This window comes from Athalia rosae, chromosome 3 (assembly GCF_917208135.1).
Source record: "Athalia rosae chromosome 3, iyAthRosa1.1, whole genome shotgun sequence".
NCBI lineage: Eukaryota > Metazoa > Arthropoda > Insecta > Hymenoptera > Athaliidae > Athalia > Athalia rosae.
The window spans coordinates 9537427-9564643 of record NC_064028.1 but is presented as its reverse complement, the minus strand read 5'-3'; the positions used below and the strand labels follow the sequence as shown (position 1 = coordinate 9564643).

At 38.7% G+C, this 27217-nt stretch overlaps 3 protein-coding genes and 2 long non-coding RNA genes across 5 annotated transcripts in view; 2 read left to right on the top strand and 3 right to left on the bottom strand.

Annotated features, from left to right (window-relative positions):
* Positions 1–11908, top strand: part of LOC105683338 (laminin subunit alpha-1) — a 63503-nt gene extending 51595 nt beyond the window's left edge. The window contains exons 14-43 of the mRNA XM_048653018.1: positions 1905–2011; positions 2125–2308; positions 2404–2759; positions 2849–3046; positions 3118–3288; positions 3378–3541; positions 3638–3772; positions 3858–4113; positions 4191–4362; positions 4457–4678; positions 4763–5016; positions 5094–5205; positions 5267–5411; positions 5497–5809; positions 5882–6042; positions 6131–6269; positions 6352–6592; positions 6661–6834; positions 6927–7093; positions 7181–7339; positions 7540–7688; positions 7783–8070; positions 8165–8333; positions 8413–8835; positions 8901–9086; positions 9156–9487; positions 9559–9865; positions 9936–10374; positions 10456–10827; positions 10908–11908. Coding sequence (XP_048508975.1) covers positions 1905–2011; positions 2125–2308; positions 2404–2759; positions 2849–3046; positions 3118–3288; positions 3378–3541; positions 3638–3772; positions 3858–4113; positions 4191–4362; positions 4457–4678; positions 4763–5016; positions 5094–5205; positions 5267–5411; positions 5497–5809; positions 5882–6042; positions 6131–6269; positions 6352–6592; positions 6661–6834; positions 6927–7093; positions 7181–7339; positions 7540–7688; positions 7783–8070; positions 8165–8333; positions 8413–8835; positions 8901–9086; positions 9156–9487; positions 9559–9865; positions 9936–10374; positions 10456–10827; positions 10908–11053 — 6641 coding nt within the window. The 3' untranslated portion in view covers positions 11054–11908. The remainder of the gene's footprint in view (positions 1–1904; positions 2012–2124; positions 2309–2403; positions 2760–2848; positions 3047–3117; positions 3289–3377; positions 3542–3637; positions 3773–3857; positions 4114–4190; positions 4363–4456; positions 4679–4762; positions 5017–5093; positions 5206–5266; positions 5412–5496; positions 5810–5881; positions 6043–6130; positions 6270–6351; positions 6593–6660; positions 6835–6926; positions 7094–7180; positions 7340–7539; positions 7689–7782; positions 8071–8164; positions 8334–8412; positions 8836–8900; positions 9087–9155; positions 9488–9558; positions 9866–9935; positions 10375–10455; positions 10828–10907) is intronic.
* On the bottom strand, positions 11690–14320 carry LOC105683343 (maltase 2-like). Its single transcript, XM_012395879.3, has 6 exons — positions 14056–14320; positions 13381–13844; positions 12847–13293; positions 12491–12746; positions 12063–12402; positions 11690–11984 (listed from the first exon to the last, which is right to left on the bottom strand). The coding sequence occupies exons 1-6, from the start codon at positions 14312–14314 to the stop codon at positions 11789–11791; spliced, it is 1962 nt and encodes a 653-aa protein (XP_012251302.2). The 5' UTR covers positions 14315–14320; the 3' UTR covers positions 11690–11788.
* Positions 14321–14491: 171 nt separating this feature from the next.
* LOC105683333 lies at positions 14492–23723 on the top strand. The gene is made up of 5 exons (XR_007277694.1): positions 14492–14632; positions 17029–17295; positions 17773–17934; positions 20530–20626; positions 23205–23723. It is a non-coding gene; the product is annotated as an uncharacterized LOC105683333 (long non-coding RNA).
* LOC105683344 (venom allergen 3-like) lies at positions 16542–19153 on the bottom strand. Its single transcript, XM_012395881.3, has 5 exons — positions 18086–19153; positions 17807–17977; positions 17626–17710; positions 17346–17478; positions 16542–17253 (listed from the first exon to the last, which is right to left on the bottom strand). Exons 1-5 carry the CDS (start codon positions 18230–18232, stop codon positions 17019–17021), a joined length of 771 nt encoding a protein of 256 aa, XP_012251304.2. The 5' UTR covers positions 18233–19153; the 3' UTR covers positions 16542–17018.
* Positions 23724–25811: 2088 nt separating the features above from the next.
* Positions 25812–26662, bottom strand: LOC125500137. The gene is made up of 2 exons (XR_007277342.1): positions 26448–26662; positions 25812–25903 (listed from the first exon to the last, which is right to left on the bottom strand). It is a non-coding gene; the product is annotated as an uncharacterized LOC125500137 (long non-coding RNA).
* Positions 26663–27217: the final 555 nt, after the last annotated feature.

The following is a 27217-nucleotide window of genomic DNA, read 5'->3' as shown; positions in this document are numbered from 1 at the left end:
ATTATACGGAAGTAGAAAGAGAGAGAGGCGATGAAAACGAACAATGTAAATGAGTCAAAATTACACCGCACTTATCTAAGTTAATGGCCCCTCCTCTGCATAGTCTGAGGTCTTGATTCGCGCGTTTTTGTTACACTCTTGTTGGCGGTATAAACTACAATGAGGAATGACGATCTGCGACCGAAAGCCCCCAGCATTGTTTGTAAAGCTAATCATAAAACTACGACCTTCGTTAAAAATTATTTCCCGCAATGTCATTACCGTACATAAAATCATATATGCGAGTATTATTTTCTTTTTTTTTTGTCACACGCATCATTTTATTCTTCAATGTATAATTGTAATTCATACATAACGCTCGAGAGTATTCACAATTACGATGATATAATTGAATGCATTTGCACGAAGCCATGTGAATACAAAATCGGTTTTATATTCCTGACGATTTTATTCATTTTTTATCGAATTTTTTTTTCTCGCTTTAACCGCTAGAATTTATGATAGACATAATTTGACGCATAGTTTTTCGTTACGCTTCATTACGGGTCAAAACATTTTCATATCAATGAAACGATTCATATTTAATTCAGCTCATGACCATCCGCACTATCCGCGAGTATTTCTTATCTCGCGAAATCGCGTACATTCCATAGTTTCTGCGAGAAACGATTTCAAAGAAATTGAAAAATTATAACCATCAACTGATCTGATTCTTTACCGCGTTCGGTCAAAAATTCCTTCTGATTCGACTCAGACTTTTTTTCGTGAACGAATAACGTGCTCCAACATGAATAGATGGAATGCAGTTATAAAAATAGACAAATTGCATTTATACTACGAACGTCTAGTTTACTGTAATCAAATTGACTCTGTAATTTTCATCCCCGATTCTGTTTAATACAGTTCACAGTTGGGGAGAAAAAAGAAAGAAAAAAAAACGCGTTTGACAGAATAATAAACGAAGTTCTGTAAACGAATCAAAAAGTGTGAATATTTCTCAGATCACTCTCGATCAGTTACATAGGTAACGCGTATAAACTTTCGAATATTTAGCCGAAAGATCTACGAGTGAAGTTGGTTAAGAAAATGAAATGAAAAAATAAAAACTGAAAACTGAAGAAGAACAAAAAATATGTTCCCTCCTCGATACGCGGGTAGTAAAACTGAAAGGTTTGTTATCGCGGGAGAAGTAGGTCCAAAAAACCAAAACACAGGTTTCTCACTAAATACTCTCCGCTCTGAAGTGCCCCAGAAATCCTTGGCGGGCGAGCATATATTTATCCAAGGCATTTCCATATACGCTGCATAATCCAGAACTACTTCTTTTTTTCCAACACACATTCTACTCTGAGGCTTTATTTTTATTCACGAGATAATTATATCGTACGATATAAACTGAAGAAGATTTTTAACGACCTGGTGTGAAAAGTGAAAATACCTTTAATCTCAAATTGCCAGACTTTTCTTTTATTTTCGTATGGGAATACATTGGGTATACATCTATATAACGTACACCTTGATATGGCTATACTTGTTACAGTATTAACATAATTGTAAGATGTTCGAGAAACAGAACAGAGTTCGTCATACCCAAAAGATTATTACTTCACACGTGGGTGTATAAAATGAGTTGGAAAAAGTTGAAAGAAATTACCTGTGCCCCGCGAATCTACGAAGCTTATCTCAGAAGGGAAAAAAAGAAAAAGTAGAAGGGGGAGAAGGAGTAAAAAAATATCTTCAGGGCCTAAACAAACTTACTCATATTTATGAATGAAATTCCTCAGTTATAAACTCACAATTTGAAAATTTCCACTTAGACTTTCTGCAGTTATAGTTTCTCCAAAAATTTAAGTTTTTTTTTTTTGTTCCTCTGGTATTTAATTATTTTTTTTTCCATGGAACAGGGTGTCGTTGTAACGCCATCGGCTCAACATCTCAGACCTGCGATATCGTTACCGGTCAATGTCAATGTAAATCTCGAGTGACCGGAAGAGAGTGCGATCGATGTCAGGTATTGATTAATTATTATTAACGTCACAATCACATAATCATTTCGATCGTTACGACATAAATGTAATGAATAATTGTCTTACGTAATAAATATTGAGAACGGAATATTTCTAGAACGGATTTTGGGGTATGGCAAGCGGGGCTGGTTGTACATCCTGTGAATGCGATAGAATGGGCGCTGTGAATTCTTCCTGCGATGAAATCACTGGAAATTGTTTCTGCCATCCGGGAATCGGGGGTTCGAAATGCGATTCATGTTTACAGGGATACTTTGGATTCTCCGACAAGGGATGCCAGCGTAAGAAAACCACTGTATTCAAACTTCTAAGACTACGAAATCCATTTTTCGATTCGACAGCAACGTCATTTTCGTGATAAAAATCAATTTTTCAGCCTGTGAACCTTGTCACAAACCTGGTCACGTTTGCGACCCTGACACCGGACGATGCGTATGTCCAATATTAACACTTGGGGAAAATTGCGATCGATGTAGATCCGGAGCCTACGGATTCGTTCCTGGAATCGGGTGTAAGTCTTGCGCTTGTACTCCAGGTGCAACCAGAGCTCAGTGTGATGCCGACGGCCAATGCTCCTGCAGAGATGGTTTCGTAGGTTTGAGGTGCGACAGATGCGCCATAGGATATTATGGATATCCTAGATGTAGACCTTGCGGATGTCACACTTCCGGCACGATTTTATGCGCCGATAAAGTATGCCCGTGCAACGAAACCGGACAATGTCCTTGCAAGGTAATCACCGCTGGCTACAGCTACGATGTGAAAAAAAATAATTCGCAATTCCAACTGTATTCCACACATCCCTTTTACTTTCCATCCAGGAAAACGTTATTGGAAGACAATGCAATGAATGCAAAGCGGGCACTTTCGGCCTTACTTTTGACAATCCAAAGGGATGCACGGAATGTTTTTGTTTCGGTCGATCAACCTCGTGTCATGAAGCAGGTTTGAGTTGGGGACAGAGAAGACTTCCTCGCCCAAGGACTTTGTACATAAACGATACGGTCAACGATATAACGGTGGGTTTCGAGAAACTGGGAGAATATGATTTGATTGTTAATTTTTTTTTTTTTATGTTAATTTTGATCAGATAACTAATTTCGGTGTATCGAATACCTACCCGTCAATAAACGGAGGTTTGAATATCACGAATGGTCATTCGATCATACCCGGAGTGGAAGGAGACGTGACCTTGCCATCGATACTCTATTATAATTATCCTCTTTACTGGATGCTGCCGAAATCATTTTTGGGAGACAAAGTAAGCGCGATGAATTTTTGTGGGTGATTTACTGTTTTCTTTCTTTCATCCCAAATTGGAATAACCGCTGACGAGTGTTCCGATTACAGGTTGTATCTTACGGTGGTTTCATTCAATTCAAAATCGAAACGGAATCTGGAGAACCGCTGCCTTCGAACGTCAGATATCCGGTAGTGCTCATACAAGGCAATGATAAAATCGTTTTGGAACATTATCCACATTCACCAGTTGAAAATAATCATTACAAGATCAGGTATCAGCACTCGATGAAATCGATTTCAATTTTTTTATTCTGTATCCACATCTCCGACTTTACAAAATTAAAATTGAACGCTCCAATTTTTTTCAGACTTCATGAATCTCTCTGGCAGTTACAGTACAAACCGAACATCGAAGTATCAAGGGAGACTTTGATGATCGCTCTGCAAAATTTACAACACATTTTGATCAAAGCTTCCGATCATTCGCTTTTTACAAAAGTAGTGTAAGCACTGAGAGTTTTCTATTTTTCGATCTAAATGGGATTCAAATATTTCACAGCTTTTGTGTTTGATTTTTAATATTTTTAGACTATTGGATGCAACACTTGATGCTGCGGTTTTGACACCCACCCGTTCACCACCGTTCGCAAGTGACGTCGAAATTTGTGAATGTCCACCAGAGTACAATGGCACTTCTTGTCAAGATCCCAGCATAGGATATTATCGTTGGTACAACAACAAAAAAGCCATTTCAACTATCGTCATTGATCTCATCGGTCAGGCTCGACCTTGCCAGTGTAACGGAAGATCGGAGATCTGTGAAATCGAAACCGGATATTGTCTGGTTGGTTGTTAATTTAATCATCGAAATTATTGGAATGTTAAAATTTAATTGGTAATCGTCATCCGTTCCTAAAATAGAATTGCACCGAAAACACCAACGGGGAACGATGTGAGTTATGCACAGACAGTTTTTACGGTCATCCCGACATCGGAGGTTGCAAATCCTGCCCTTGTCCTCATGCGGACAAACGGTTTTCGAGTACCTGTGAAATTCATTCCGATACCGACGTTGTCTGTCATTGTAAACCAGGTTGGAATTAGAATTCTTTCGAATATCTCGCATCAAGTTTTACGCTTGATCAAAAAAGCGGAGAGTATCTAAATTTTATTTCTCATCCTGACAGGATATACTGGCAACAAATGCGAAAAATGTTCGTACGGTTATTTCGGAGCACCTGCAGTTCCCGGTGGAAGTTGCGTGCCTTGCAATTGCAATGAAGCTGGTAGTTCAGGTGACGAATGTGATGAAGTAACTGGACAATGTAACTGCAGACCTGGATCAACTGGAAGAGATTGTTCTCAGTGTACTAGACCACGACATGTGTTCATCGATCACGTTTGTACATGTGAGTGATTTCTTTTTCACGAACTAAACATGGATAGACGTAAAGTGGCGATGGGAGCATTATATGAATTGAGTTTTCTTTCAGCTTGTAACGACAATTGCACCGGGATATTGTTGGATTATTTGGACGATATGTCGGAGAAATTGATCGAGGAAACGGTCCATATATCAAATGGATATATTCCACCCCCATGGGAGGACCTGTCGTATGTGAATGATAACGTCACGCGATTATCCGAAGAACTTAAGCTCGAGAAACAGTTGATGCACAGAATAAAAAATTTACCATGGCGAGAATATAAAAAATTCAAGAAACAAACTCATGGGCTGCTTGAAAGGGTGATTTGATATTTATAATTCAGCGTTCGGGGACTGGAAATATTAATTCTCAAGACATGTACTCCTTCTCATTCTAGGCATTGAAATCTTTGAATCAAGCCGGCATTCAAAAATCGAAAAGTGACGATATCAGAAACAACGTTTACACTGCGCAGCTAGAGATCGGAAATATCGAGAAACAGTTGAAAGGTGATAAAATTTTTCATACGTTTTTCCATAAATCACAAGCTTCGAATTTTCGAAATTTCAGGTATAACTATCGAGTTGTCCGGATACGGTGACGCGGACAGGAAGATTGAAGTTGAGAATGCTTTGAGACAGGCTATCGAGCTTCTCGAAAAAATCAAACTCGTCAATTTATCTGGACGAACGAAAGAAATCGAATCAATCGTTAAGTTAGTGTACAGTTTTCACGTTTTAAGAAGTAACTCACCTGTCGCATAATGTCATATTAATCACGAGACTCAATTATTTCGACAGTAATGCGACTGACTACATCAATTGGCTGAGCTCCATTGACAACGGGGAGAACAACGTTGCCGAAATGAAAAAATACACGAATCGTTACAACGAAAAGGTCACAGACGCGAAATTGATAATAGAAAATTTGATGGAAACTTTGTTCACCTACGATGGACTGTACGGAGAAAATGAAATTGGATTCAACGAAGCTAAAAATCAATATCTTCATATAAACGCCATGCATAGAGAAACCGCACAGTCTATCGACGAAAGTAAAACACTCGTTGACGAAGGAAAAGGATTTTTGATCGATAGTCAAAACAATTTTCAGGTAAATTCAATGAATCATCGAAGTTTCATCAGTTTAGAAAATTATTTCACCCGCCGTCTACTGAAATTTCAGGATCTGCCGGACTTGAAATCCAAATTAGTAAATTATACGGATTTGTTAACAAACAAAGAAGGAATTTTATACAGATTGAACTATGAGTACGAAGACTTGTACGTTTTACCCGCGAAACGACACGCTCAAAATTTGTCGGACTATGCAGATCATTGCGTGAGGTTTGTACACCCCATTATCTTCTGTTAACAGAAGCGACCGATCATTCAAAATTTTATGATAATTTTTTTTTTTTTTCTCGTGTCGCAGTTTATTCGCCCAGACGCGAAACGAGGCGGTGAATCCATTGAAGGCTAGCCAAGCGTATAAAAATATAGCCGATGCTTTAAACGCGGCGAAAATGAGTGGGCTGGAGGCAAAAGTTATCGCCGATGAAACTAATGGAAAAGTAAAAATGACGATTGCTACGATTCTTGCACGTATTTAATCGGTATTTATTATTTATAATACGGTGGCAATTATTTTCGAAGGTTTTTTCCGGAGGAGTCAAACTAGATTCTTTACTGGGCTTGACCGAGGTGATGGTGGAAAAATCATCGGATTTATGGAACCAGGCCAAGAAATCAGAGAAACCAGCGATATCATTGAGAAACCAGTTGGAAGCTCAGAAGCAGGGAATCGCCGATCTCAAAGACACTTTGAACAGTACCGGGATTAAGGATAATAAAATAAACGTTAAGTTGCGAGAGTTGAAGAGCAGTAGTATCGAATGTAAGTAAATCTACGTCTATAGCAGATAATGGAGCGTTTGGAAATCCCAACTTGAGTTTAATCCACAGCTCAAGATCGGCTTCGTTCGCTACTAGAAGATAATGATTTTATGATGAGATCTTTTGAAAAATCCATCAAAGATATCGACGAGTACAACGAACTCATTACAAATCAACTTAGGCCCAAGTTACACGAGTTGAAACGTGAGGGGGATTCAAAAATCAGTCTTGCCAGCGAAAAACGTAAATATTTCAACCGATCATCCGATGTTCATTGATTGTTACGGATTCTTTTTCGTATCAGAAATTGTAGTATATATCACGATAATTTTCAGTTACCGAAGCGCAGAGTAATATCAAGAGAGCGGATGCCAAGCTGATAAGTCTGACGAATGCTTCGGTGAAGCGAAAAAATGAATTTGATAAATGGAACGATACCTTGGCCGCGAAACTTCGATATTTAAAAGACAAAATTGCGGAAGCCAGGAATACGGCGGATGGGGTGAGTCTGATATTTTCTTTTTCGATCGAAGATAAATATTCTCCCTACACACGGAGGATCGTTATGTATGAAAATGAAAAATTCCAGATACGGATTTCTTTGAAAAGTGTGGATACCAAGAAATGTGTGCGGTCGTACAGACCGTCTACTTTGCAGCCTGGAACTACCACCACGATCGTAATCACGATAGCAATTGAAAACAAGCACAAGCAAGGATCGTTATTCTATTTACCGAGTAGTGTTAGCGTGAGTAACAATGCACATCATCGTCTCGAGTACTTTGTTTGTTATGTCAGTGAATAATTTATTGAAATCATAAGCGCACTGATAAAATCTGAATCAGTGCCGTGATTCAGCTCCGCAATGTTTCTCACTCAAGAGAATTGGAAGATTTTCTGTGCGCATAGAATCCCGGGTAGTTTAACAGAAGTCGTGAATTTTTTCAGGACGATTTCGTTGCGTTGGAAATGGTTAACAGGAGAATAAGATTTGTTTGGAATGTCGGAGGCGGTACGGGTGTAGTAATACATCCGGAAGTTATTGAACCCGGCGATATTCAATCTGACAATTATTGGTACAGAATTGAGGCTGAAAGGTAGGTGCGGCTTGTCTCAATAGCCCACAAGTTTTTATTTCTATGAAAATCCGTCCGGTAGAGTTACGTAAAAATAATGAATTTATAATTGTAGAATAAGGAATGTTGGTAAGCTGAGTGTGAGAAAACAAACATCGACGTCGGGTAGATATCTTCCTGTACTCAATGCAACAAATCCGGAATACGGACGTTTTTATGTAACATCCAGTGACAGAGTATGGCTCGGTGGTATTCCTGAATCACAAACACGTCCGTCGGAACTCATTGCTTCCAACGGTCTACCGGGTTGCATTCACCAAGTTATTTTAGATGGAAAACCGATTGGCTTGTGGAATTTTATTACCACCGCTCCAGACATGGCCTGTGAAGCCTGCGTTGAAGGGTAAAGAATAGAACAATTCATTTCACAATGAAAATTAACTTGTGATATGATTCAAGAGTTCCTACCGGAGATTTATGAATATTTTAATTTTCAGAGTTGAAGACGCTCGTGACGATATAGCGTATAGTTTCAATGGCGAAGGTTACGCAATGAGGAACAGAGTTCCTTCCGGCCCCTACAGCAAATACACCTTTGGAGTTTCTATTACTTTCAGAACGTTCGATGAAAATGCATTATTGTTCCTAGCTATCAATCCAAAAAATGTAAGACAATTATCTTCATTGCACAATTTTCACGCCATGCAATGATAATTATAGCTGATTAATTATCTTGATCGAACAGAGCCAACACATAATGATTTACCTCCGTGATGGAAGGGTGGTGCTGCATATCGGATACGGTGGTAATAACAGTATGGACATGTTGTCAACGCACAAATACAATACAGGGAATTGGACGAAAATTGATGCCTTCCGACAGTATCACCTTCGAAATGGCATCGAACAGTGTAGCTTGAGCGTAGGAGGTAATACCGATAAAAAAATTGTCGCTCCAACACCTCAGCCGAAAAAAGAAGATATCCCGGATTTACTGCAAGCTAAATACTACATCGGAGGAGTTCCGCCAAGTTTTAAAACTGAAGCGAATATTATGCTTCCGAATCCAGTGTCGTTTCTTGGATGCATGTCCGATATATTTATTCAAGAAGGATACGATCCCATGGCGGAACAATATTATGGCGTAGAGCCAAGCTGCGGTAATAAGGTAGGTGTTATAATAAACCAGGAACTGAAAACAGGGAAACTTCATCGATTACTTTTTTACCGTAGCATATTAAAATTGTTGGCTTTTACGGAAATGGGTATCTGGAACACCACGCACACACGTTGAAAAAGAAATTATCGTCGTTCAGCTTCTCGTTTAGAAGTCTGCAAGAAACGGCTATTCTGTTGTTGTCGACATTCCATAGACCGGATCAAGAACGTCAAACAGACATCATTGATCCAGAAAATAGCGTAAGTTTTAATTGTTGACTTTTTCACGCTGAATCAAACCAAAAAAATCTGTAAATTTCGTTATTTTAGGATAGCTACTATTCAGTGGCCATTATCAACGGACAAATTCAGGTCCGTATGAATGCCGGAAAAGGAGAAGTCGTCTTACAGTCCAACGATACCTTTAATGATGGAAAATATCATTCAGTCTGTGTAACGAAAAATAGAAAGGACGTTGAACTCAGAGTGGATGATGCTTATCAGAGCAGCGCTCGTTTGCCAACAGGCGCAGCAGTTAGAGCACCAGAATTGGGCGGAGGACTTTATTTCGGAGGATTACCTGGTGCCATCAACGATACAAGTTTAGTGACCACGAACATCCCATTGATCGGAGCGATAAAGGACATCATCTTCGATGAGGAGTGAGTCGTGAATAAGTCAGTGACTCATAAAGTGCAAGTGTTTCATATATTTTTGCTTTTTTCCTTATCAGAGTTCTACGCCTTGACGAACCTGTTTCGTTCGAACGAGCGGCGATCGGGAGAGCAGGTCCCAGTATGGGAAAAGATCAATTGACACACACACCTTCTGCTTCGTTATCACGTGGCATGTCAACGCAGCCAGAAGGATGCCAAAAGGTTCCGTACTACTCATTGGAACCAGGAGCTTTAAAATTTGGAGACAAGCCGCACAGTCACACGCAGCTCTATTTGAATTTTAAAAAATTTTGGGAAAAGAAATACGCGATAGAGTTTGATTTTCGTACCTACTATCCGAACGGATTGCTGTTCATCACTCCGGTGAGTTGTTGGCTGTTGAACGTAATCACGCGATTTGCCCAAGATATCGAATCAATAATCGTATTTTCAGGGCATAAGATTCAAGCATTATTTAATGATGGTGGTAAGAAATGGGCAGCTTCTCCTGCTCATAAAAACTCGACAGAAAAAAGAGATACTGTTTAAAAGCACATTCAACGACGGTAACTGGCATCACGTGGTAGTCAGACACGATGAGAGAAGATTAACACTGTCTGTGGATGGTCAAACACCTGAAACGGTGAAGATTCAGAAAAAAATCGGTCTAGTTCCTATGATGTATATCGGGGGGTTACCAGAGAGTGGTACTCCTATACCAGAACAAGTGGTAGTTAAATTAGAGACTCTGAAAGGTTGCATCAGGGGCTTGATGGTAAATGGGAAAATTCAAGACATGGTCGGATCTACCAGTACAGCCTACAATGTAGGACAATGTTTTCCAAGTGTGGAAAGCGGCGCATATTTCCAAGACGACGCCTACGCAATTTACAGTCAGTACTTGATTCGTTAATTTTCTAATTGTCCGATCAAATGCAAGGATTTGTGTGTAATGAGCCGAAATTGAATTGCAGAGAAAAATTTCGAACTGGGTGCGGTACTCGAACTTCAACTCGAATTCAGAACATCGGAATACTCAGGTGTATTGCTCTCCATAACGGCGGCTGGTGGATCTCCGTCGCTTTCTTTAGAATTGTTTAACGGCAAAGTGATAATGTCGGGCGATCTTGGGGATAATAATTCACTGTATGTCGAGCAACGTTTCCCCAGTCAGTATACTGTTTGCGATAACAGGTGGCACAGAATACAAGCACTTTATAACGACGAACAGCTTGCGCTTAAGGTCGATGAATTGGACCAAAAATATGGTCTTCCCAACAATGGGAATTACCATTTTATGAGAGAAGGAGTCGTATCGAGTCCCCTGTATATCGGAGGTTTACCAGGTGACAGTTGCTTTGTGTAAAAATCAGCCGTCGGTTTCATTTTATGATTATCATGTTGATGTTATTCCATTATTTCTCAGAATCTGCATCTAAGGGTACGCTGACGACTCGAGAGAATTTCAACGGATGTATACGAAATGTGATGATCGGTGGTGAAAGAAGGGATTGGACGGACATGACGGAGCTTCACAACATCCATTTGAGCTCTTGTCCGATTCAGCAATGAGTGGGGTATGAAAAAAAAACTTAAAAACTGACGATCGCGAATGTGATTTAATAGAAATGAATGAAAAAGACAAAAAAAAAACAAAAAAACAAAAAAGAATAAACAGTTCCAAAGACAGCCTAGTGCCGCAAGTAGATTGATAATAAATTAAACACTCTCGCGACTATAGTGTCGTATTAATTGTATACATTCATATCGCGTGAGAGTGCGCATAACGTGCCATAGAAAATGATGGAGAATAATAATCTTGTAATTCATCTATGTGTTAAGTTAGGTAATATCTTAATCGACGTATCAATTGAACATAAAAGAATTGCCAAATTTGAAGTGTTTGTATAAAGTATAAATTCTACACGCTATGATAATTAACAAATGAAAATAATAAATATAGTAGGTATATACTGCATCACATCATACTACCGATAAAATTGTACAAGTTCACTGCCATTTAGATTATTTATTACTGCAAATTAGCAAAAACGGACAAAACAGATGATAAAAAAAATATATTGTACATCAGTATTTAATGATAATATTTATTTTTAAACATAAATAAATGTGCGTTTATAGAATTTAAGTAATTCATATTAAGTTGTAAATGATGCTAGAATGTAGGAATCTCAATCACTGGAAACATCAGTTGGATAATATTTTTTATTCATGTAAATGTCACAGTTACACGTGAAAGATTTACAATTTTTTCCATAAAGTGCCACCAGATTTGTAGTATTCGATTTACGCCCACTTCCATTTGGACGATCTGTTACCTAATTTCTTCAAAATTTTCAAAATTGGTTTCTCGAACCAAAGATTTAAAGGAGACCACGTAGATTTTTCGTCAGCAGGAACAGTTTTTTCACAAGCAGCTACTCCTTGCAGAACCACAGCAGCCTCACTTGGGAGTTCTATGTTGTTCTTATCGAACTTGTCCCTAGAAAATTAATTTTGATGAGCTGTTCGAATATTATTCGAATTGTCGTGATTATTATACAAGTGAACTGCAGCTTACCCAACGGATATACCGGAGTTTACATCCGCTAATAAAACGACTAAGTTATCGGGCATATCTTCGAAAACATCGAGACTAATGCCAGAGACGGCCGCGTCACTCCAGTTAATCAGAACCACGATTGGCTGTTGACCATCTAGTTGCCTGGTGAAAGCAATTATACTATTGCTAATAACTTTGATAGTTAAACTTCCTTCGCGGATTACTGGTTCGTTTCGTAGTTTAATTAATGCTTGCACATTTTTGTAGTAACTTTTATCAGCTTTTTTTTGTGCTGCTAAGTTTAGAGTGCGGTAATTTTCATTGACTGGAAGCATTGTCATTGAATTTGTTGAAAAACCTGAAGAAGAAGGACAAGATGATGTGAAAATCAACAAATTATTCGTCGAAACTAAAAATCTTAAATTTTGAATAAAGTTTAATCATACCGGCAGACGTCGAGTCATCCCATTGATAAGGAGTTCGTTCAGGATCTCTTGAAAAGGTCGCGAAGCGAGTCGGATCCGTGCTACAAGCTTGTGGGTCCTCGGTTTGTTGCCACGTCAGACTGGTATCTGTCATTCCTATTTCATCACCATTGAAAGTAATTGCGACGCCAGGAAGCAAGTACAGGCAAAAATTGATAGAGTCCGTACGCCCCTCTCCAAATCTAGTTGCCACGCGGCTGTTGTCGTGATTTCCAAACTGAAAATATCATGATAAGCTCATAAAATTCGAAGCATATTTAAAAAATCTTTGGTTGTCATTTTTGTTCTTTTGCCATCTCGTTGTCATAAACGGTTACCACCCAATTAGCTGTTCCATCAACTGGCATATTGCTCATCCAGAGATTTATAATGTCAGCGAAATCTTGGGCCGTTTCCAACTTTGCCAGATCGATTCCTTCTCCATCTTTGATGAAGAAGAAGTTGAAAGGTACTTGGGATCCGAAATCATAGTACTTTACGACGCTTGAGATATTTGCGTAAGCTTCGGTGAACATTATTCTCGTAAGTCCATCCGCGGCATTTCGACTGTACTCATCGATATGATCTCTCCAGATTTGGACGATGCCGTAATTTTCGGGTTGATCTTTGACGTAGATATGATCGAGGTAGTAAAAATCAGTTTCTTCGTACCCCGCTAAACCAGATTTTGGTTCATCTCTGAGCAATGCGTCTTCTATCAGATAAGGAAGCGAATCGATTCTATAACCAGCGATGCCGCGGTTTAGCCAAAAGCTTAAAATATCCTGAAAATAATCAATTCATTCTTAGAATCGATGGATAATTTTTACTACGGGTTTCAAACAAATGATCCCTGTTACTGTGAAACGCACCTTCGTTTCCTGGATTACATCAGGATTGGTGAAGTTAAGATCTGGTTGTTTGACGTGAAATTGATGGAGATAAAATTGTTGCCTTTCCTCAACCCATTCCCAGGCGCTGCCGCTGTTGAAAACGCTCAACCAATTATTTGGCGGTTGTCGAGTTCCGTTTACCAAAATACCGTCATTCCACACGTAATAATTTTTGTATGGTTCGATGCCGGCTTTGGATTTGATAAACCACTCGTGTTCGTCACTAGTGTGATTCGGAACGTAATCGAGAATTACTCTCAGGCCTAGTTCGGCCGCTCTAGCAACGAGCCGGTCTAAATCGTCCACAGTACCATAAACTGGATTCACATCACGGTAATCGGAAATATCGTAACCACTGTCCACTAATGGACTCTTGAAAAAGGGCGACAGCCAGACGACGTCTACTCCCATATCTGCGAGGTGTTCTAATCGGCTGGTGACGCCTACAAATCAATTTTATATTTTGTAAACCAAATCACGAAGAAATTCAAAAATCAATGGTATCGGATATCGAACGTTGCGATTCGTCATATTTTCTCCTAAAACTATTTTCGATTTTATACCGCGAATTACGATATTACTGCAAATAGCAATGGTCCGTTATCCATTCTTTACTGATGATAATAATAAAATGTGTTCTGTCATATTTTTCACCATTCAAATCTCCGATTCCATCGCCGTTGCTGTCCTGGAACGATCTCGGCCATACTTGATAAAGGGTTGCTGTCTGCCACCATACAGTCGGGGTGTTAACCGCATAGGAATTAGCGTTGATCTGTCGCAGCCCCGTTGACAGAAAGAGAAAAAAAATTATTTTCGAGGCACACATGGTGTGCCTTGTAAATTCAACGATCTCAATATGACTATTGCTTCCGAAAAATTCCGGTGGTTTATATATACTCATATCTGGCATAGAATTATTAAGGTCGATAAGCTAATAAGTACATGAACATGTGGGGGAAGTAAATATTAAAACGTTATTACGTCTGTCATGCGAAGACTTCACCAAGCGATACACGACTTGCTGTATATCTGAAGAACGGAGCTTAATTATGCTTAATTCGAACGCTCTATCGTCCGAACCGTGATTTAAAAACGAGGTGTTATTACAGACAAAAAAAGGATGCTGCTTCTTCTTTCTACAAATGGAGACTCGACCAGCAAAAACGAGCAAGATTCATCCAACGCTAAGAAAAGTCCCGGCAGTTCCCACAATCACGATGAAACGAAGGTAATTATGGCCCTGTATGTAGAGGTGGTGAATGTTCATGAATTCTCATGAGCGTAAACATATTTCTGTCAATGCCTAAAATTTAGTTTTGTTTTGATCGACATTATTATTTCATTATCCGAACCATCTTTCGCTAGTTCGAAGTAAGACAGGTTCTGATCGATTCGCATAAAGCAGCTTCTGATTTGTGATAACTACCAGCACCAGCTCTACCGTAATTTGAGGTAAATCAAAACGAGCGGTCCGGAGTTTTTGTCAATAAGAAATTTTGAGCGCAAAAAAATATTATAAAAGAAAATTACGCGAAAAGAATCGGGCTGCAATTATTCCTCTGTGGGAATTTCCTCATTGTCAGGTGAATTATATTCGGTTTTTATATCAATCTTGATTCAATGCCACGCGTGAACGTAATAGGTTGGAAAAAAATTTGTATTTGCAGATAAATTACCAGCAGTTGTACACACTGTATGTTTCTTTACTTTGTTCTCATTAAACTGCTCTTTTTTTCTAATAAATTGACAGCAGTTAACACATGCATCGAAATTAATAACGTCGTTATAAAATTAAACTGGATAAAAAGTATCACTCAATTATTACGTCACTAGTATTTCGTCAAATTATTAGATTATAATACAGAGGCGTCACAGCTACGATCAATAATAACCAAGGAGATACTAGCTCCCTTTATCATCCGTGTGTATGTCATTGAAAATCCAAATAAAAATAAATAGATACTAATAAATTTATGGAACCATTTCATTTTCATTTTCATTTCTCGATTATTTTCCGTTTCATTTAATCATAGTTTGATATATCTATCATTAAATCTTTCATCATACTCATCGGATGTTTATTGTATTATTTATTCCAACTCGTTCAACTGTGTAAATTACTTATCAATATCATTCGACTAACACTCAGAGTAAATATGATTGATGAATTTCGAAAATCATCTTTATGAAAATATCTTCGACGCTAGTCTCGAATCAATATTCGCTCAGAATTCATCAGCTACTTATACATACCTATTTTATGCTCGGATATTACGGGTGTATAATTACTGAGCCGATGATGCACGATTATAAACCACAGTGTAAAGTATTCCAAAATATGACTACGGATGATACTCTTTACGAGAGAGAAGTGATCTCTCAATTTAACACGGTATTCATTCATCGTTGAGCGTCTGTATTTATTACTGATACGAGTACACTTTCTTATCACAAAATCAATGATTCAGTGGTCATTTCGTTATTGTATTTTCTCAAAACTGCGTCATTTTGGGCCACCGCTATAAATCTATCTCGGGATCAGGACCGAATGCGATGAAATATTCGTAAAAATTAGAGTAGAAGTCGCTGATTTGAGTTTGTCTTCCTGCATGAAGTCGAGACTAAATTTAGACCATGGATATGCATGTGATGTGAATGATTGAACGAGCCTAGAGGAAATATATGCGACATTCTAACGATATTCGGGTTACCTACCATCAGGCGCTATAACAATTTGTAATGAATCAAATAACTAGATTTTTTTCCTCAGTTTTCAATTTATTTGGAAAACTTTTGATGGCAGCAAAAATTTCATCGTTCAGGGCTCACGGGTGCTAGTATTTTCTGCTTCTATATCATTGAATTACATTGTACTCATGAAAACAAATTTCGACGTAAATTTCGCTTGAAGTTTTTCGTGTAATTGATCACATCACTGTGCATATAACTGTATAGTTTACAATTCAATTTTTTTATTTGATCGATTGTTCCTGTATTCGTTCAAATTTCAAATCCATACCTCACGAAACCATACATTATTCGGTTCATTTAACTCAGCATCTGGTAACCATATGTGAAATTGAATATACATGTATACGCATAGTATACAATATCTAATTATAATTCATATTTTGCAGTTTTTGTTCTGCGTGACATTAAAATTATAATTAATAATCCATTATTTCTCCAGCTTCACCAGAATTATAAGTTATCACACAGATTTCGATATATTTATGGTTATATTATATTAGTATAGATATGTGATATCGGCTAACATTATGCATGTAAATTACTAATCAAAAACTCTCTTCAGGGATAAATCAAGAAAAATATACACATTTTAATATGAACATTGAATGGTCGTCATTCAAAAATTTCAACTGTACACCTTTACATCCCTTTCGTCAATAGAAATTCTGCATAACTACTCTATAGATATTCCAATTCATCAAAACTTATCATACAATGAGTTTCTGCGATTGAAATAAGTCAATTATGCGATTATATTTTTTATCCTAATCACTACGAAAATTAATTTCGATTTTACATCACACGTGTGTCCCAAACACTTTTATCCTGAATATTGACCGAATGTGATTATTTTCGATTGGGCATTAATTGCAGAATCTAAACCACGCCTTGACGCGGATGCTTCTGCTGCAGCGGAAGCTGGGTGTTCTGACATTATAAATAGGAAGACCAATGACGTTACCCGCGGGTCCATAATTACAGATTAATCTCAAGGTGTTCATCTGACGTCCAGTGTCCCAAAATCTAACTCTTCCGCATCCGATCAAGGACGTGTTCGCCCAAACTAATTGAGTGTAGTGACCCGTCTCGTGCGCAAACCTGCAAAAACGTAATTCAGATTTAGGAGAAAAAATTTATCAGGTGAGTAAAAGTGATACAAAAACTTTTATTCATTCAATATACTCATTTACCGAAACCGCGATATTTCCTGATTGTTGAACATCGCCACCTCGTCATACCAACCATTTATTAGATTTACAACCGGCTCAGTTATTTCCTCGCTATTCCAAAGCGTCGCTACGTTTTGACCAACGGGAAAACGATCTGTGACAGTTTAGGAAATATTGCTTTAATTTTTATTTTTGATCATACAGAAGCTGATCGTTGTAACGTCGAATCAAAATCTAATTGAAAAAAAAAACGTTATCTCCGTCCTTTTGATTGTGAAATACAAGAAAGTCAAAATCCTACCTATGTCTCGACAATCATCGTGTGGATTCGCGGCACACTGATCAGCCCATCTTTGAGCAACGGTCGCAAGTTCATTGTCCCAACTCTGCGGAATTGAATGTGATGATCAGAACGATTTAATATGCACTCTATTTTTTGCTTTTACAGATTTTGAGAAAGCAAAAAATACTGCGAGACTTTCCAGTGTCTTCATGTCGGTAGCCGCAGGCTGAGGTCCAGGATTTCCTCGGGTTTCTCTGCCCTCCGCGACATTCGTCCTCAACTCATTATGTTTGTCGACGAGGGACTGGATTTCGCTGCTCGTCAAAGGTGCGTTGATGTATTTATCGCAATTCGCGGACGGAGTATCGCTCTGAAATTACGGTTGAATAGGAATTATGATTTTCAACATTTCGAGATTACTTCACGCGATGAAATTCGGATCTTTTTGCGTTTCTAGCTAGATATTTCAATCACTCACGGGAAATCGGCAAATCGTTTGCGCACCGTTGCAAATCGAACAATAATCCATCGCTTGTGTTGATGAAAATTTATCGGCGATGCAAATGAATATGCAGCTCAGAACCACAAGATCTGAATTTGAGGAAATTCTCGACGCGTCAAACATTTTGCTTTCACGATGAATTACGTGACTATCTATCGCTTTACGAATTTTAGACTGGTATTCTTATGCTATTATCCGAGTCGTGCTGCTGAATCAAAACGTTCTCTTCAACTATCACGACACATTTCAATGACAACTGCGGTAAATTTTGGATTCTTGACTAATGGGATGACCGGCCATCAAACATCCAATCACCTGATACTCGAATTTTCATAACACAAATTCAAACGAAGGAAAAAAATCAACCGTTGAAGAGATAAGCGTGAGCAAGATGTGAAAAGTATAATACGTATAACGATAATCGCTTTATTCTTATGAATATTGACTATGCGAAGTAGTGATCGATGTGTGTACGTACGTTCAATATTATAAATGAGAATCGGCAAAACCAAATGGAAAGAGATGACGCAATGTGTTCACCCCTGCGGAAGTTAAAGTCAAGCAATGGGTCGAATATTTCGATGAATGCGTGAATTTAATTATCAGATACAGATTGCTGGACTTGAAACGTATGAAGAAACCCTATGAATCTTCAGAAAATAAAGGTTGACATCTGGCCTCCTAAATTCTGGAGACATTCATTCATGGAGACTTGACATTCTTTTATAACAGAACGTAAAGTATTTTTGGAATTAATTACGAAACACTTTTCTGAGGATGAATTACAATTCAAGGAACACGATCTAATCGATGTCGTCCAAGGATTTGGTCGTAAACGATCAAAAACATTTCTTTTTATGAATAAATTCAAGATATACCACGTAAACTGGAAATATTTATTGCATATCGTTTAATTACATCATATGAGTAATTCATTCAATCCCATGTATTCGATCCCACTAATTTGCCGTATGATCCAGAAACCACCTAGTTGCTTGCGAGCCTCAGCATATGCCTGCATTTACGTTCGATTATGCAATCATCCTTATGCAGGAACCCGAGATGATGGGGTAGAACTCTGGAATAGCGGCCCTGAAAATGCAAAATTTGCCCGAAAGTGGAAATTTTTATCAGGACATGAAACCCGAGGAGGTGGTCCGAGAGCCCATGTATCATCATGTGCATGCCTTCGATCCGGTATATTCATTCATAGTATGATAAAGAAAGCGACTAATACCTTCCATGACTAACTGTATGCCTGTCTGTGCATGCAATCATTCGATCATGTTTCGATACAATGTAGAATGTGCAAAGTCTATAGTCTCTGGTGTTTCTCACCACGAAATCCCGAAGAATAGCCCCGAAAATTAGCAGAGACTTTGAAAAATGCAGCTCTCACACCGACGTTTACTTTTTCATGAAGAAAGTTCACGGCAAATTCCGAGTAATCTCAAAACAGTCAATTGCGAACGTGCAATTCGGTGTTCGATCATTGCAGCGTCTCGTACGTAGATCCTCCTTTTCCAAAACAACGGCAGTATGGCCGCAGCAGCCGAAGCGACGTCGTCATCAGGAGCGACATTGATGGTAGCGCGTACATCCTTTGAAAAGAGATAGAAGATGCTAGCGAGGAGAAAGAGACGTATTTTGGGGTAAGGATTAGCAATGGATTAGTACACGGTCACTACAGCGCCATATACTTGGTTGACAATGAATCCAGTGCCCAGTTTTGATTGAGCAGTGACTCGGGAAGTAGTGTTCCGTTTGTTCTACATATTTTGAAAAAGTGCTTGACAATCGGTAGCTACTGAAAGACCTATATCATTGGAAATTTCGTGAATTCCGTAACTCGCAGATTTTTCCATCAGCACTGGTGAGCATAATGTTTTTACGGTGACCATCGTAGGTATGTCCGGGCTCCCGATCGGTCAGCAATTCGTTTCAAAAAATTTGAGCTGGAGGTAATGCGACACGAACGTGGAATTTTGATGGATTTTGAGTAACGATTGAACTCGATGGTGGGAGGGATTGAGATCTTCGCGCAATAACGGAATACTTTGATTATTCACAATTATATTCCCTGTATTTTATGTTGGGGGAGTATGAGGGTCACGATTTTGCGCTGCAGAAATATCTTTTATCGTTCGAATTCTGAATAACTATACCTAGTTCTTCACACAGTATTATATTCCTATATTCATGAACTTAACTAACAATAATCTGATTGATTTCGGAATAGTATTGACGAAAGTTTAAAAAATTTGAATTTTTTTTTTTAACATTACGGAAGGTACTAATCATCGGGATTTTGGTTTAAAATTATGCTTCGTTGCCATTTCATGAACGAATTCATTGGTATACTTGAGGTTTGCGATGTTACGATTTCACTTGGTTTCTGACATAATATTTTCGCATTTCAGATTCGTACTTGACAGAGGTCGAAGATGCCTAGTTCTCCGCAATACGGTTCGACTTTCAACTACTTTACCTACGTTGTGCTGAAGAATTCGTAAACAAGTAAGATATGATTGTAGTGTGTATTATAAAAGAGTGAATGAGCGTAATAGAATTGACATTCTACAAAACTTTACCTTTTGCCTAAAAAAAATGCCCAGCCTTAGATATTCCTCGGAATTCGATATCAAAATTAGGATTTTTTTTCAAACAGTTTTCCATACTATTCCCACGTATTTTGATCTCAGGAATCCGAATCCGCAAACTCAATAATTCTATATAGAAAATTGAACGCCTGCATAATTGATAATATTCTTATTCATCGCGAATTTATGGATTGCAATTGTGAAAAATCAAGGATATTCCAGTAGGCCGCGCTTGAGCGCTCTCGATCTCGTTCGTACTCCTACCGCTGTGCGGCGTAACGCCTCACGCCCTGTGCTCGCGCGACGCTTAGCTTTCTCGCACCAAACGAAGTATCAGTAAAATATTAGGCAAATGCGCTCTGATCTTAGGTCGGCAGCCAGCTCTGGCTCGCCCATCAATGGGAAATCTACGACACGTTTTCCACTACCCAATTTTTACACGTGCGTCAGCCATTGTGACGGCCGGCACGTGCAGGAATTTAAACATAATTTATAGCTTTTCAATTGATGAGTAGGTGCGAAATCACCGTCCCTGTTCTTTTCTTGCTTCTATTGTTAACAGGTGTTAGACGAGCTGTCAACACCTGATAAAGATCTTGATCGCACGTCGTAAATCACTCTTTTGTCCACCTAGTTAGCGGCATCCCTTTGCGGTAATTCTGCGAATTCTACGTAACCGCAAACCGTTTAAGATAGTAAATATGTAAAAATTCAGTACATTCAGAGTACACTTGGAAAGTTCAATTCTGTCGCGTTGTGCCGTACTGAAGCATAGGTCTGTAGTGCAGAATCAGAGTCACCAAGTGTACAAAATACAAAAAAAAAAATCAGATTTTTTTTGTTCATACATTGCGATATGATACATTATAAGAGGGGGTGACAGGCATTATTAGTTAATTTTCGAGCTCGAGATACTTCCTAACCCAACTATTATGCTTTAAAATTGTTGATATTTGAATTACATCTTTGTCTTGAAACGGCAGGTCACAAGCAACAGTTTTTCTTTCACAACGAAAAAATTGAGATATCCTGATTGGTTCTGATCTCAGCTCGATTCAGTCAATTGCTTCGAGTTTCTGAGATCAAAATACCTGAGATTTGCCGGTATACCCCTATAACAAAAAAAGTCGAATTTCGACCCCTAAATTAGGAAAAAATCCAAGGGTGACCCCTATGGATTCTTTCAATTTTGGGGCCCAAAATGAAGTACATATTCTCGAAATCGTTTGCAGGAAACTTTTCCAATGTATTTTCACTCCAAGAATACGAATTTGTTGAGTAAGTTCAGCTCAGAATAAAAATAATCGTGAAAAATCAAGGATATCTCGTCTGTAGCCTAATTTGAACGATATCTTCGTGTTTGTTGTACACTCCAACGTATAAAAAGCGTTCCGAAACAATTAGATCGATTACTTTACCTTTTGGCCCGAAGAAACGGCAAGCCTATGGCCTTATTGTTAGATATATTACACGATGCCGGGGGAAAAATCTTCGACTGATGAGAGTTTTCATAGAATGCTTCATTTGCTCATAACATGACACAGAGATTAGTAAACTGATCGGAGTTCTCTCTTTTTCGTTTTTCTGTTGTTGTCGTCATTTCAATTGATATCACTCAAATCTTATACAAGCTAATCGGACAACAATTATGCGATTGATGATAATTAATCGACGAGTACAATAATTCAGACACAAAGCGGTATACATATGTACATTATATAGTAATCGAATGAATTGCAGCCAATCACGAAACATGCGATTGGAGGCGTGTAATTTGGTGTATGGTTAACAGAGTACATTCATGTCGCAGGTTTTCAGTCTTGGATGAAACGGCAGTTCAGCTCCGGCGACATCAGGAGCGACATCAGTAGTAACGTAGGTTCCTCAGAGCGACGATGGAGAGAGAGAACGGTAAGCAGAACTTGCATAAAATATAGTTGAATATTGCTTAAATCGGTTGCGCAAACGTTTCTATATGTATGTTGATCACTCGCTCTCGACTATTCATACTAAAAACAGTTGTAAGAAATACACTAGTGCGGGTTCTGAACAATCTTTTAAAATTCTGAGAGATGACTTTTCAATTGAATTACGCGTCTCATTCTGTTTTCCAGAATTCGGAGATAATCAATTGATCTATCTAACTAATACAAATTAGATATAGCCATTATTCTTAATCAACTTTTGTATACAAAATTATTCTGTTTTTTTGGTCCGTCCATGAAATAGTTTTCAAATTACTCGAGCGTCTGTTTTCCATTGTAGTTTGATTACGTTATTATGAGCTTCGCTGAAGGATGTATTGAAAATGCACTGAATGCAGCTCCAGAAAAATTTGTAGGGATGAATTTACAATGATTCGCTCAATTTATTTTCGCAATGAGATACGGGATAATTTATTGAAATTTTTCGTGGATACAAATAGAGTATAAATATAAGCGATTGTTGTATCGGGATTTGAATTGTACAAGTGATATTTTTTTTCTTTCGGGTAGATGACCATTATTGCGTGACGGAACCAAATCAGTACATCAACGAGTCTTTCTAAAGATCGACTCCTCTCCATCCTGTTCCGGTAGAGATGGATCTGCAACACATGAGACGTACTATTCCTTTTTTTGCGGAGGTATGTTTCGTTTAATGTATCCCTTTCTAGAGTCCCTAGCATATTTCAACATTCAGAGTCCGCGTATATAAATTGCACCCCCTTGGAAAAAATTATCAAAATCCTCCTCATAAAATCAGATCACCCAGCATTGCCCAATAGACTGGGTAAATTCATACTCCCTCATAATAAAATTCATCAGACACGCCAATAAGGCAAGACAATAATTTATTATCATATAACTTAGTACAATTTATTATAATTCGAACGTCTTATACTTATATACTGACCATAAAATAAGTCATACATTAGGTAAGTTTTGTAATCAGTTGACTAATTGTTTATTTGTTATTTATGTTACAGGTCGCAGTTTCTCCAACGTCGTTGCCCGGACTCCCCCTGTTCATCGGGGGGAGTCCAGGGACCCGTCCCCTGGGACAGCGCGGCCTCCCACCGCCCCCGGGGTCCCAGGGGACCCAGTCCCCGAGGACTTGTCTCCGGGGATTCGGTATCCCCGCTGGAGGGGATGCCATATCCCGAGGGACATGTCCTCGGGACTGGTCTTCGGGGACGCAAGTTCCCCCAGGGACACGTCCTCGGAGATGCGGTATCCCCGCTGGAGGGGATGCCGTGCCTTTGGGGGCGTGGCCTTGGGGGAATACGCGTCCTCGAAAATCCCGGGAAAAGGAGGCCTCAAGCGGACACTTTGTTTTTCGTTTCTCTAGAGAAATCAAGAAAACGAGTGACCGCTTGGGACCTCCTTTTCCCGGGATTTTCGAGGACGCGTATTCCCCCAAGGCCACGCCCCAAAAGACACGGCATCCCCTCCAGCGGGGATACCGCATCTCCGGGGACGTGTCCCTGGGGGAACTTGCGTCCCCGAAGACCAGTCCCGAGGACATGTCCCTCGGGATATGGCATCCCCTCCAGCGGGGATACCGAATCCCCGGAGACAAGTCCTCGGTGACTGGGTCCCCTGGGACCCCGGGGGCGGTGGGAGGCCGCGCTGTCCCAGGGGACGGGTCCCTGGACTCCCCCCGATGAACAGGGGAAGTCCAGGGGGTCAAAACTGCGGCGACAGCATCTCGGAGTACCTGAAATATACGAAAAGTGCATTAATAATGACGTAATATAAAAATATATTATTACCAATATGATATTCTATGTCTATGTATTAGCTAAATGTTATATTACTGCCAATATGATGTTATAATATATTACATTGGATATATTTTCATAATATACTCTAACTTATATCATACTGATACATATTTCATACCTGTAAACGAATTGTGCGATGCCACGTAACTAACTCATGCCCTTCGTGGTTGGAAGTTGAATACGGACTGCGATGAACTAGGCACCGTGATGATTGATTGAAAGTCTGAAAAAAAAAATCATATGTATAAGAAATAAAGTGAAATTGTAAACCTGAACCTAAGATACGTGAATAAATTTGTTGACGATATAACGGCGAAGATTATTTCTAAACCTTTGATAAATTCCCAAATCCTATGGATAGACCTATTAAAGTGTTTGAACGCGAGGACCACTATCCCGCACTTGAGAGCATTATGATGGAATAAGTACTAATATAAGAGTTCATTAACGTGTAATTAATTATACCTGATTGTTCGAAATTTCAACGACAAAGAATATTCTTAGCATAAAGTTACAGCGCCAACTTTCTTTATTCTGTATACGAGTGAATTTGGACACCAGATCCAGATTCCCAAGATTGCAAAATATGAATAATCTTTCTCACCTCAAAAAAACGGTAAGCCTATAGCCTTAGGATTTTCTCAAAATTTGAGACGATTTTCGATAATTTTTTCCATGAAGTTTCCTATGCTTTTTTCATGTAGTTTTATCTCAGGAATCCAAATTTGCAAGTTGAAGTGATCTATCTTCAAAATTCACCATACCATGAAATTGTACAGTGACAAAAGCTTCCGGAATACTAATTGTTTAAGTAACTGGTAGTAATACTATTGTTATTAATTAATTGTTTGATTACGAAAGCAGTTTGCAATCATAGACGCGACGATTGCTTTACATCGAGAGTAGATAGGCATCACGTATGAATTTATAATTCAATAAATAAATAAACATTTAACTACCTAAATGAAGGAATAAATAAATAAATGAACACATTATTATTATTAATAATTATTAATTGTCATGTCGTGATCTCCGCGATTCGTCGAGTGAAGCTAGTAATAAATCTCATAGAGATATCCTTGATTCTGAACTCTTCAGATCCATGAACTTTTCGACTCTATGAAAAACTCTTTGAAAAAAATCCAAATTCTGATCTCATATTTTGAGAAATATCTAAGGTTTGACGTTTTATTGAGGCAAAAGGCAGAGTTTTATAGAATGTCAATTCTAGTACGCTCATTGAATGTATTCTGACTCCAGAAATGCAAATCAGACAAACTACTTCTCATCTCATTACAAGTCAACAAATACTCGATAACAATCATTTCTTACCTTATACGAATTCTTCAGCACAACGTAGGTATAGTAGTTGAAAGTCGAACCGTATTGCGGAGAACTAGGCATCTTCGACCTCTGTCAAGTACGAATCTGAAATGCGAAAATATTATGTCAGAAACCAAGTGAAATCGTAACATCGCAAACCTCAAGTATATCAATGAATTCGTTCATGAAACGGCAATGAAGCATAATTTTAAACCAAAATCCCGATGATAGGTACTTTCCGTAATGTTAGACAAAAAAATTCAAACTTTTTAAACTTTTGTCAATACTATTCCGAAATCAATCAGATTATTGTTAGTTAAGTTTATGAATACAGGAATATAATAATGTGCAACGAACTAGGCGTTATTCAGGATTCGAACGATAAAAGATATTTCTGCAGCGCAAAATCGTGACCCTCATACTCCCCCAACATAAAATACAGGGAATATAATTGTGAATAATTAAAGTATTCCGTTTTTGCGCAACGATCTCAATCCCTCCCACCATCGAGTTCAATCGCTACTCAAAATCTATCAAAATTCCACGTTCGTGTCGCATTACCACCAGCTCGAATTTTTTAAAACGAATTGCTGACCGATCGGGAGCCCAGACATACCTACGATGGTCACCGTAAAAACATTATGCTCACCAGTGCTGATGGAAAAATCTCCGAGTTACGGAATCCACGAAATTTCCAATGATATAGGTCTTTCAGTAGCTACCGTTTGTCAAGCACTTTTTCAAAATATGTAGATCAAACGGAACACTACTTCCCGAGTCACTGCTCAATCAAAACTGGGCACTGGATTCATTGTCAACCAAGTATATGGCGCTGTAGTGACCGCGTACTAATCCATTGCTATTCCTTACCCCAAAATACGTCTCTCTCTCTCCTCGCTAGCATCTTCTATCTCTTCTCAAAGGATGTACGCGCTACCATCGATGTCGCTCCTGATGACGACGTCGCTTCGGCTGCTGCGGCCGTACTGCCATTGTTTTGGTAAAGGAGGATCTACGTACGAGACGCTGCAATGATCGAACACCGAATTGCACGTTCGCAATTGACTGTTTCGAGATTACTCGGAATTTTCCGTGAACTTTTTTCATGATTTCGGGGTGACAAACACCAAAGACTATAGTGAATTTGAAAACTGATAATGTACAGCTCTAGAATACCGGCCCTGAAAATGCAAAGTTTGCCCAGAAGTGGAAATTTTCATCAGAAGAACATGAAACCTTAAGGGGTGGTCCGAGAGCCCATGTGCCTCATCATATGCATGCCTTTAATCCTGTATATTTATTCTTATTGTTAGTAAGACAGAGAGCGACTGATTCCTTGCTGGACTAACTATATGCCTGCCTGTATATTCTTTTATTCAATAAATTTGCAAATTTTCGATTCAAATAGAGAGGAATAAT